Below are 11,850 nucleotides of genomic sequence, written 5' to 3' on the forward strand. Positions count from 1 at the left end.
CAAAGAAGAAAGAGGAGGAGGAACGTGGAATACAAACGTTGGAAGAGGAACGGCATGATTTTATGCGCGCATTATGTGAGTGAGTTTTGTTGGGTTAGGATTAACTTGTATGGACTTGTTTGCCAAAAAGACTTGTATCTATAACAGGACTTTAAAAATTAATTGTATATTTGCTTATTTTTTCAATTTTAAAATTGTCCACTTCTATTAAGTCGGTGCTTAGTGTAATATCAATTTAATCAATGACCGTCAATGTGATTTATCTTTTTCGGTAATTAGTTTTGAATGTCTACACCAAAAGTGGATTCAATATCGTTATGAGTTTTGCTAGGGAACCAACTAGGGTCCAGCCAGCTTCTGCCAACTCTCTAATAAATTGGATTTTGAAGTCCGTCTTAATAAAAGTAAGTTGATATATATAGATGTTTCTTTTACTAAGCATTATGATGTTTCTTTTTCATATTAAATAGATATTTTTTTAATGTATTTTTTGAATTTTTTGTATTACAGATTGAAAAGAGAAAGTTTTTATAATTTTTAATTAGATTTACTTAATCAATTTCTAATTATTTAAATTTTGAATTTAAAAAATTTAAAATTATTATTAATAATTATAATTAATTGTATTGTTTAATTCTTGTCTGATTACACACTTGATTACCTACACTTGATTACCTATACTTTTCCTATCGTTATTTATAAATTTCATATGAACAAATTTTAATAGCCAATCCACCGTCCATCTTTTAGTATTAAGTATAATAAATAAATTCAGAAATAGTAACGTGTTATTTTGTTTGTTAAACAAAAAGGTGTGATTTAGTCTAAATACAAAATGGAATAAAATGAAACAAAGTTTCACTAATCCTTGAAACAGATCATTGATAAGTGACAACAATAATCCAAGTCTTTTCTACACATCAAACAGTACCATCGTACTCAACAAAAGACCAAAATGGTGATTGAATTATTATTACACCCTCATTTTTTCATTTTACAATTTCTTCATTTTAGAAGAGTTTGATCCCAAAATTTTGGAAATTGGGATTGTTGGAAAATATTCCAAGATGGGAATACTGGAATAGAGAGGGAAAAATTACCACTGAGGATACAGATTTACACAATGGCATGTCAGTGTGATAAAAATATGTACAATTAGTGTGATTTCAGTTCCTACCACCATTGCTCCGAGGGGTAAGCTCAGCTGGCTAATGTGAAGTGAAGGCGAGGGTGACATTTATCAGCTCAACCTTGATACTACAGCATTGCTATAACATACAAGAACCACATTGAGCACAATCCTCCAACAGGTCACTGTCAAGACCATAACTTGGTTATCTCGGGCAGCATATCCCTTATTGGACCCAAAGTGGTGCTTATAAAGATTATAGTTACAAGCAGGCTTACTCTGACACTCGTCCAGCAGCTGCCGCAATATTGGACCCCAGTCCAACACCGGCCATTGGAGAACTGAGCACTGGAAATATCTTGTGCGCGATGAAGGACAGCTGTCATCAAGGGTAAAATATTCAAATTAAGAGAAGAAAAAAGTTTTTTAATATAATTAAGCCGTAAAAATAAAACACACACACAAACAGGAACTGCAAATATAGAGACTACGCAAGAATCATCTTTACCTCCATTGTGATTCACAGTTTGAAGATGACAAATTTAACCTTTTTTGCCTGGAAGATTAGGAAATGAGCCCGACGAGTGGGAAACTGGTCTTTGGATAAATGGATGGCTTAAGAGTTGGGCAGCAGTGGGACGGTGATCTGGATTAACTTGAAGGCACTGCAGGATAAAGTCTCGAGCATCCTTTGAAAGAGAATCAGGCATAGAAGGACGCTCACCTTTCCCAATTCTATATAATGCCTGCATCTGTTGTCAGAAGAGATCAAAAGTTGAGAGACTAATAAAAATAATAGCAAAAAATATGCAGTTATGCAACTAATCAGTTAATGGAAAATATTCATGTTATTATATATCTATAGCAATCAGCAATATCTCCCAACAAAATATAGAAGTTATTTACAACATAAGATCTGGAGCTCGGAATTTTGATCAATAGGCATAAGCATGAACTGTTCAATCACTAATAAGAGGCCAAAACAAACTTTATAGAAATAGATTGAATAGGAACTAAAATCAAAACTGAAAATATGAAAATTGCTTCAGACAAAAAAGAAGAGGCGAAGACTGATTATATTGTAACTCGGTAATGAAAGGGAAATAATGACACATACGCTTTCAAACTCCGAATATGGAAGTTTGCCTGTTAACATTTCTAGTACAGTGCATCCCAAACTCCACATATCAGCTGGAAGCCCATAACCTTGGTTCTTTCCTTTCACAACCTGCATATTTCAGCCTCATAATCAATAATCATGTCATCAAGAAACTATAAAGCTATAAATCAAGGTAGAAATTTTGGCAAGCTTAAGGTAAACTTTTAGTTTCAAATGCAAAGGGATTTTTCCTCTTCAAACATAAGAGGAAAGAAAGAATTTAATACAACAATAGACACTCATCCAAAAGAAGATGACCCCATAGCTAAGTTACCCAGAAAACTTCTTGGGAGTGTAAAATTATGCCTTTCCATACGGATAAGAGACTGTATTAACAAAAAATCTACTGCTCTTCCAACATGCATAGTTTCATTGCTTAAGCTTCTCAAATAAGAAAAGTAGGCATTCATGTGAAATGCATGCAGCTCTCGGTAACTATATGATAAATATATTTCTTCTGCGTTTGGTCCACAGCTGAAGAAAAGTGGAAATTCAACCTAGAGCTGTTCATCCAGCAATTAAGCTAACTAATTGAAGAATCAAGGGAGAGTTCAAACCTCAGGAGCCATCCACAAGGGTGTCCCCCTGCATGATTTAATGTCGTTCAATTTGGTTGCCTGAAATAATAAAGCAGTATAAGAAAATTAAAATGTTAAGCAACTGGAGCAACTGAAATTGAAAAATCAAAGAAACAAAATAACAGACTAAACAGTGAAGTATAAACTGAGGAAGATTTTCACCTTTGCCAATCCAAAATCAGCAAGCTTTACAGATCCATTTGCATCCACCAATATATTTGCACATTTAATATCCCTTTAAATTGGGGAAAACATAATTAGATCATAGTTAGAGAGATTGTTTCATGATAATTAACTAACTGAAATAGAAAGTACGAAAACAACACTCAAAGGGCATCATGAGCTAAACCCAAAGATGAAAATTTACTTAACAAAATTTCCAAAATTGAAAACCAAACATGAATTAGTTCATGCAATCAAGTTACAAAATGTTTCCCTGCCCTGTCCCAAAGAACATAAGAAGAACACAGCCTACTAACAAGAAGGAAAATGAGAAACCAATATTACAGAAATCATTTACAAAGAATACATTATGCAATTATGAGCGTGTACGCAAAGAAATGTAAAGTCACCTGTGAAGCACATTTCGATCGTGAAGATACTTCAAGCCATGCAGAATCTGTCTTGTGTAGGCAGAGACTTGGGAATCTCGAAGAGTATACCTGTGATAAAGGCTTGCAAGAGAACCTTTGGTTACAAGCTCAAGAAAGATATACAGCTTTGATTCATCCTGTATAACATCAAGCGAATGAAACAGTGGTTACATAACACAATTACAACTCTTATGGAAACATATAGACAGGGGGAAGAGAGAAACACTTGAGAGCAAAAGTTGCTTATAGCTTAAAGAAGCTTTGTAAAAACCAGAATGAAATATTGAATAGAATTATGCAGCTGAAAAACCCATGACAGGACCATGGCCATTCAGTTGTTTGTCACGTTGCATTGAACTAAGGCTCTCAGGAATACACCATATTGGTAGTTGGACTAAGCATTCTCCAATTCACCAAATGCAGCAAAATTTATTCTCATTTTGAATATATGTTTACCCCCCCAAAAAAAAAAACTTAAATACCTGTGTTCTGAATTTTTAGTTTATGTTATTAGCTCTTGCAGTCTTACGGATCCCTTGCTATACAAACTTAGACTACATTTTATAGCCTATCATGACATCATGAACTGACTCTAATAAAAAACATTCCACATATACTGATAAAAAAATCTTGAGATCCATAAGGGGACCTATTACATTGGTGTAATCTGTACTGGTAATTTTCAACATGGAATCAACAGTAGCAAAGGCCAAATAGAAGTAATAGTGAAAAGAGAGGACATGAATGAAGTACCGTTTCTGTGCCATAGTATTGAACTATGTTCTCATGTTCAAACTGACTCAAAAGTGCTATCTCCTGTGAAAAAGACAAAGCAAAAAGTTTAAAACAATATATGTAGTAGGAGAAAAATGAAGCATTTTATACAATACCAAGCAATATAGCATAATATTTACAAGTTTTTTTTTACACGTTACAAAAGAGTTAGTTAATGGAAAAAGTATAGTACGGGGGAAAAGACCATGAAGCAATAAATGAATAAACCTCTCACCTGCTCCAGTTGATAGATACTTTGCTTTCCCTGATTATCTTGATCAAGCAGTGAAACCTCTTTCACAGCAAAAAAGAATCCATCTCTGCAGTAATATACAGAAGATAAAATTTATAAGTTAGTAATTATGACTAACATAACATAACACAGAGGCTATATTTGGATTGATGGTATGTAAGGGAGTTGACTAAGATGATGTTCAAAGAAGTGGACTGGAGCCCATAGGAAGAGAGTTATTATTTCATTCACATGTTTGGATAAAAACATATTCCATCTGAAGTCTGAACACACACCCCCCCCCCCCAAAAAAAAAAAAAAAACACACACACACACACAAACAAAAAAAATTGGGAGAAACAAAAAACGAGAATTTTTGTTGAATAGAATGGAATCTATTCTATCAGTAACTAACCATTCCACCAAAATTTCGAGACCCTTTCCCCAAAAATTAACATCAGTTATAGTAAATTTGCCCGTGTATAACATATCCCGCTTCGCCGCTTGCATCATTAAATTTTTCTTATTTCTACAATTCTGTATCACTGCATCAATTTCACTAGGTAGCCCAAATGAACAAGTTAGTTAGATTACTATGATGAAGTTCTAAAATACATTCTAGTATTCTACAATATCAAAAGTAAAACGGGAAGCTGAAGCGAAAGCAAAAGTGAAATGCAAACTGGACTTGGAAAAAAAAACCCTTACCCAGAAATTCCTTCATAGACTGAGCCAAAGGAACCCCGTCCAAGAAGCTCACCCTTTTGCCAATCGCCAGAGGTAATAATACGCTTGATTCTTCCATTGGGAGATATATTGTTAGACCTTGGACCTGTGGTAGTGCTTGAAGTATCATCTTCTTCATTTGAAGTGCTAAAACCACACGACCCCGAAAGATCAGCAACAATCTCCGCAATCCTCGCCGCATTATCCACCCTTTCTTCCACCTCCTCTTCTCTCTTACCTCGTCCTTCCTCCACCACTACTACTTGCTTTTCTTCTTCTTCGTCTTCTTTATCTGGTTCTATCTGTAGTAAGTGGCCATTGTCTGCACCTTCTGGAGCAAAGTCCCTTAGAAGGTCCCAAGTGGAGCTTGTGTTGTCCACCACAGGCACCTTGGTCCCCGGCGGCGGCCTAAGCATCGGCGGACGAACCCCTTTGATTCCTCCGCATACACCACTGGAGCTCTCCGCGCAGCAACCACTGGTCTCATCAACCCTAACCCTAGCTCCACCTTCGAATTCCTCGGCCAATTCACCCACCGCAACGACGTCGCTCCGCCGCGGTGGCACTTGCTCTTCCCTCGGATTCAGCCTCGGGAGAATATCCGATGACGACCGGACCTTCATGGCTTCCCAGGCCGCCGCCGGTATGGCGAAGTCCTCCGGGCCGGAGAGCCCCAAGCTCCGGCAAATCCGGTCAAACTCGCCCTCGGTTCCCTCAATTCGGAAGCTAGTTCGGTCGTAGAAATCCATGGATCGGGTGTAAATGGAATCGCTTCTGCTTCCGCCACCGACGGAAGAAGAGGAATCATCGTGTGAGGAGGTGGTGGAGCCGTCGGCGTCGTAGTCAACGTACTTGACGGCATTGCGGCGCTCGAGCTTGGGCTTCCTTCGGAGCTTCTTTGAATCCATGGAATTGTTGTTGCTGCGTTGATTTCTATTACTGGAATTAAAAAATGGAGGTAGATGATGCATGAAGAAGCAGGTCAAAATCCATCTAAGAAAGAAGAAAGTGATATTTCTCAGGTGGGAATTGCGAGTGAAAGAGGGAAAAAGGGGTTGAAGAAGAGAAAAGAGAAAAGAGAAAAGAGAAAAGGGGAAAAAGGGGCAGAATTGAAGAGTGTGGAGGGAAGTGCGACTGGTAAACGGCGTTGAACTGGAAAGTGGAAAGTGGAAAGAGAGAAAACGCGGTGCCACCGTGGAATATCACGACTCACAAGAAAATATCTCAAATCATAAATGATAATCAGTTAATTACTATTAAGTATTAACTTTGTAGTTTAAATTATAGGTAAATTTTTTTTAAATTTAAAAATATTTAAATTTATTTTTTTGTCCATTTTTTATTAAAAATATCTTATAACCTTTTTACAATTATTTTTTTTTTTTAAAACCAAGTCAAATGTCAAATTTATATAAGTGTATTTTTTCACTATCTTATTTATGTTATCTTCTTCTTTTTTCTTTCTCTATTTTGATTATCATTCTTATTATCATCATCTTTTTTTTCTTTTTTTTTTCATTTTTTTATTTGTCGTTTGATTTTTACCCTTTTTCTTTTTTTTTTTTCATTCTTTTTATTATCATAATCTTAATTTAATATCACACCATTAGTTTAACAATAATAAAAATACATCATTTAATTATGAATAACATAATTAAATGACATTTTCAATCCAAATGATAGTTGAAGCATATATGCTTGCTAGACATTTGACGGCTGAATATGGTATTGTTAAGTGTACTAATCAGGTTACTTCCCATCTTTCTTTGATTGATTCCCGGTGTCCTCCTCCTTTAAATGTTGTGACACTTAATTACGATGCAAGTTTCTTTGAGCAATATCATCTTGCTGGATTTGGGTATGTCCTTAAGAATGATACTGGTAAGTGGTTGACAGGCTGCTCTGCAAATATTTCAACAGGTTCGATCACTTGGTATGAGCTTTATGCCATTTGAAGGGGCCTTTGCTTAGCCTGAGATTTTGAGAATAAAGAGATTATTTGTGAAACAGATTGCTTGGAGGCTTATCTTTTGATTACCAAGGATTATGTGGTGATACGAAGAGATTTTGTTCCGTCCAGAGTATGCTCCCGAAGTGTACTCGACGTCACGACCAGGAGAGGACTCGGAAGCGTTCTCTTGCGAACTGTTGACCTCTGCGTGGTCCCTGCAAAAAGGACTCCGACGCTCAAGTCAGTTATGAGAATAAGAAATTTAAAAGAAATAACGTTCAGAAAATAAAACTAAGAAAAGATGGGTAGATAATGATTGCTCGATATCTCTTGTGAACCGTTGATTACTCGTGTCTCTCTTTCTCATACCTTGACGAGTTATGTTTGTCTGTTTAAATAGGTTAATCTTTGAGTAATGCTCGGTGTTGTTTGTTATTAGGATTGGGCTTCCGAATTCTGTTACGCAAGGATATCGGCATGATTTGACTTGGTGGACTTATTCTCGGTTGTATAGTTTGTTGGCCGAAGATATTGGAAGATTTGGCCGAGGATATCGGGAAGGTACACAGCCCCCAAGCTCGGCATGAGAAACATGTTGAGCTTTTCTATATCCTCGGCCTGTTGTTTTTGGAGCTTTTTGTTAATGTGGATCTATTGCCTGGGGAGCCCCCAAGCTCAACATATTCCTCTTGCGAAGCTTGTTTGTTTTTGGGCCTGATAAATTGGGCCTTGCGTAAAATGTGTTGTGTGTGTTTTTTTTTTAAGGCGGGAAGTGGGGAGACGCCAGTTGTGGTTAATGGGGAAGTGGAGGGGGCTACGTGGGGTAATGTGTCGAAGTAACTCCTTGTCCCCCTATCCGTTAGACTTCTGCAAGTTTGGTTTTTGTTTTTGAGTAGCAAGATGAGTAAGAAAGGTAACCTTCTTTCAGTTTTCTTTTGTCTTTTCGTTACTGTTTGTAGTTGGCTTGCATGGGTAAGAAGGGAGTTGCTGTGGATGGAAATGACCCTTATGGTTGGGTTGATGGCGACGTTAAGTCACGGGTTTCGGTGTTTAGTAGTTCTGATATGTTGTCGCAGTTGAATAGTGCGAGGTGGGTCAGGGGTGGAGATAGTTTGAGGGTTAGGTTCTTACCTTGCGAGAAGAGTGATAGAGTATGTGAGAAAAGGGATGACTGGGCTTATTTCTATGTGTATACGTGCATGTTGACGGAATTGGGTGTTCGCTTTTCCTTTACTGATTTTCAGTGTGGTGTGTTGTCTCTGCTGAATTGTGCTCCCACGCAGCTTCACCCTAATTCGTGGGCTTTTGTTCGTGCCTTTGAGTGTCTTATGGAGTATCTGGGTTGTTATCCTTCCCTTGGGGTTTTCTTTTCGTTATTTCAAGCGAAAGGTGTTTGAAAGGGTGGCTGGGTGAACTTAAGTAGTCATCCTGGACGAGCTATCTTCAGCCTGTACAAGTCTTCTTTTAAGGATTTCAAGGAGTTCTTTGTGAAGGTTCAGATTTGTGAGGAGTGTTACCCGTTTTATCTTGACGCTATGATGGAAGAGAGGTTTCCGATTTTCTGGTTTGCTGATCCTCGGCAGGTTTTAGACTGCGAGGATAGGGTTAAGAGTGAAGATTATCTGATTGGGTTTCTTATGTCTGCTATGTCCTCCTCCGAGCTTTTGTCTATTCAGGCCTTACTGAGGCTTGAGGGGGATAGGGAGGCTTTAGATGAATATCTAGGTATACTTTGTGTTGGTTTGTTGTTGTGTTTAATGTTTTCGAAAGTTATTGATTTTGTTGGCTGTTTTTGCTAGGTGAAAAGGCTTCAACTTTAACCACTGCTAATTTGAAAGCTTTCATTTCTAAGGCTAAGAAGAAGGAAAAGGAGGGATCTTCAACAAATGTGGCAAAGGAGGGTGGGGGTTCTGTTGGTCAAGAGATTCCTCTTAAAAGGAAAAGAGGTGGGGGACCTTTGAAGGTGGTGGATCTGACTGGAGTGAAGGAGGATAATGCTGTCTTTACGGCAGAGGAGATTGAGTCTGCCTACCAGAGTCAGCTTGTCCTTCATGGTAATAGAGATGGGCCGAGTAATTCTATATGGTCGGCTTCTTTTCCATTCATGGCAGTGGCTGATGAGTTTGCCCAGGTTGATGCTGATGTGAAGATGATTCATGATGCTGGAAAAATAGGGGTCGCACATTATCTGCAGGTTTGTTTTATTCGTGGTGTTATTTCTTTTGTTTAATTTTTTGAGTATTGACTGACGACCTTTGTATTTTAGGTCATGGGTGCTCGTTTGCTATCGATTGGTCGCACCTCTGAATTGGATGCTATATTGGATGCAGATAATGTGGCTGCTGTGAAAAAGCTTAAGGAATCATTGCAAGAGAGGGATTTGAAGATTGAGAAGTTAAGGGCTGAGGTAAAGAATGTGAAGAAGGCTTCTGAAACTGAAGTTGGTAAGCTGAAGGGGGATTTGGAGGCAAATGTTACCAAGCTGGTGGGATTGAAGGCAAGGGTTGCCGAGCTTGAGGAAGAGGTTTTGACTACCTTTACCCTTGGCTTTGATCGAGCTGTAGCTCAGATTGGTGTCGTTGCTCCGGATGCTGATGTGAGTTTGCTTGATGTTACGAAGATTGTAAGCGGTGGTCGCCTTGTAGATGATGGTACCCTGCCTGAGAATCAGGGTGAAAGTGAATCAGTGGAGAAAGGAGCAGATTAGAGGACTGCTTTTGTAATTAATGTTTATTTAATTGAACTTAGGTGTTTTGTACCCGTATAGGGTGTTTGATACTTTGATTTTGAATGTGCGCACATTAACTCAATATTTGACATATTGGAGTAGTTGGTATGATAAATAGATGTCCTGATTAGAAATGTGTATATTTGATTATTTTTGTTGAGTACATGACTGATATGAGGTGGGGGACCTCATTAAAACCTCTCCAAGAAAAATCCTATTTTTTGGGAAAAACCTTGTGAGTAGGAAAAAGAGTGTCTCCCCATGGCCATATCTTCTTATGATAAGTAAGATCTAAGAGATGATACATTCCATATTCCAGGGATGTCATTTCCTTGTAATGTTTGAAGTTTATATGCTCCCTTGCAGAGTATTTATATTATTCGGTAAGGGCCTTCCCATGTTGCGGCGAGCTTTCCATGTGTTTGTGGTTTCCGTGCTTCCTCCGTTCGTCTTAAGACAAGGTCTTCCGTGGCGAAGGACCTAGGTTTGACCATTTTGTTGTATTTTCTTTTTATTATGCTTTGCATTGCCTTGTGCCTTATCTCAGCTTTGTATCTGTCTTCCTCTATTGTATCCAATTCTGCTTGTCTGACGTTATCATTGTTTGGTGCCGATGTTTGTGTTGTTCTTCCTGATGTTAGGGCGATCTCGACTGGGATCATTGCGTCGGCACCGTAAACAAGTCGGTAATGAGTCTCCTTGGTGGTTGTTTGTTTTGTTGTATTGTAACTCCACATTATTTCTGGGATTAGCTCCGCCCATTCTCCTTTAGCCTTGCCGAGCTTTTTCTTAAGTGCGATAAGAATTACTTTGTTAGCTGCCTCGGCGAGTCCGTTTGTTTGCGGGTGTTCTACTAATGAAAAGTGATGCTTAATTTTGAAGCCCTGCAAAAATTCTGCCAAGCTTTGATCGGTAAACTGCCGACCATTGTCAGTTATAATAGCATGTGGTATACCAAAACGACAAATAATGTTTTTCCAAAGAAAAGCTCGGACCTTTTCAGCCCCTATTTTTGCTAAAGGCGTTGCTTTTATCCATTTTGAAAAATAGTCAATTGCTACAAGTAAATACTTTACCTGCCCGGGAGCTTTGGGGAAGGGGCCGAGAATATCAAGCCCCATTTATAAAATGGCCAGCTTACCTCCGAGGTATGTAGGTTCTCGGCCGGGTTAAGTATTAGTGGTGCGTGCTTTTGGCAGCTGTCGCATCTCCTTACCTTTTCGATACAATCGCTCTTCATTGTTGGCCAATAATAACCTGCTCTGGCAACCTTAGATGCCAGGCTTATTCCTCCAATGTGGTTACCGCATACTCCTTCATGGGCCACGTCCATGGCGATCTTAGCTTCATCCGTGTTTAGACATCTTAGCAGTGGTTGGGAGAAGCCTTGCTTGTATAGTTCTGTTCCTATCAGTGTGAAGGATGCTGCTCGCCTTTTGAATGCTCTTTCATCCTTGATAGGTGTTGGTATGGTTCCAGTTTGTGGGTATTGTTTGTATGTTGCTCTCCAGTCTTGTTCCTGTGATATAGAGAATATTCTTTTGCTAAAACTCGGTTCAGCGAGGGTTAGCTGAGATATAACAGAATCATGCATACATTTCCTAGTTGTTGCTAGTTTTGATAAAGCATCTGCTCGGGTGTTTTGTTCCCAAGCTATATGTGTTATGTGTATTGAAGTAAACTGAGGTATGAGTTCTCTTACCAGTGCGTGATATTTTTCTAATAATTGGTCCTTTACCTGAAAATTCCCGGTTACCTGTTGTACCACCAGTTGTGAGTCACAATATACCTGTAGGTGTGTTATGTTTAAAGACTATGCAAGTCGAAGGCCGGCAAGTAGAGCTTCATACTCGGCTTGATTGTTGCTTGTTTGGAATGAGAATCTGATTGATTGTTCTGCTTGGAGGTCGGATTTGTCTGTTAGATATACGCCTGCTCCCGATCCTTCTGAGTTTGAAGCCTCATCTACATAGAGCTCCC

The 11,850-nt window shown here is 38.6% G+C and overlaps 3 protein-coding genes across 4 annotated transcripts; 1 reads left to right on the forward strand and 2 right to left on the reverse strand.

Moving 5' to 3' along the window:
- Nucleotides 1-841: 841 nt before the first annotated feature.
- LOC107606098 (mitogen-activated protein kinase kinase kinase 1) lies at nt 842-6,370 on the reverse strand. Of its 2 annotated transcripts, XR_001612614.3 has the most exons (10): nt 5,174-6,370; nt 4,469-4,553; nt 4,213-4,275; nt 3,439-3,596; nt 3,029-3,101; nt 2,846-2,905; nt 2,247-2,357; nt 1,638-1,881; nt 1,408-1,508; nt 842-1,314 (listed from the first exon to the last, which is right to left on the reverse strand). XR_001612614.3 is itself a non-coding variant. In XM_016308071.3 (9 exons), exons 1-8 carry the CDS (start codon nt 6,160-6,162, stop codon nt 1,672-1,674), a joined length of 1,749 nt encoding a protein of 582 aa, XP_016163557.1. In that variant the 5' UTR covers nt 6,163-6,370; the 3' UTR covers nt 842-1,508; nt 1,638-1,671. The 2 variants fall into 2 exon arrangements, 1 of the variants encoding a protein (XP_016163557.1); XM_016308071.3 differs by having other exon boundaries at nt 842-1,508.
- A 1,672-nt stretch (nt 6,371-8,042) lies between these two features.
- Nucleotides 8,043-9,849, forward strand: LOC148554299 (uncharacterized). The gene is made up of 3 exons (XM_088492528.1): nt 8,043-8,055; nt 8,942-9,336; nt 9,409-9,849. Exons 1-3 carry the CDS (start codon nt 8,043-8,045, stop codon nt 9,847-9,849), a joined length of 849 nt encoding a protein of 282 aa, XP_088348654.1.
- Nucleotides 9,850-10,241: 392 nt separating this feature from the next.
- LOC148554300 (uncharacterized) lies at nt 10,242-11,203 on the reverse strand. Its single transcript, XM_088495084.1, has 2 exons — nt 11,087-11,203; nt 10,242-10,787 (listed from the first exon to the last, which is right to left on the reverse strand). Exons 1-2 carry the CDS (start codon nt 11,201-11,203, stop codon nt 10,242-10,244), a joined length of 663 nt encoding a protein of 220 aa, XP_088351210.1.
- Nucleotides 11,204-11,850: the final 647 nt, after the last annotated feature.

The sequence above is a fragment of the Arachis ipaensis genome, chromosome B7 (assembly GCF_059453495.1).
Source record: "Arachis ipaensis isolate K30076 ecotype BB chromosome B7, ASM5945349v1, whole genome shotgun sequence".
Lineage (NCBI taxonomy): Eukaryota > Viridiplantae > Streptophyta > Magnoliopsida > Fabales > Fabaceae > Arachis > Arachis ipaensis.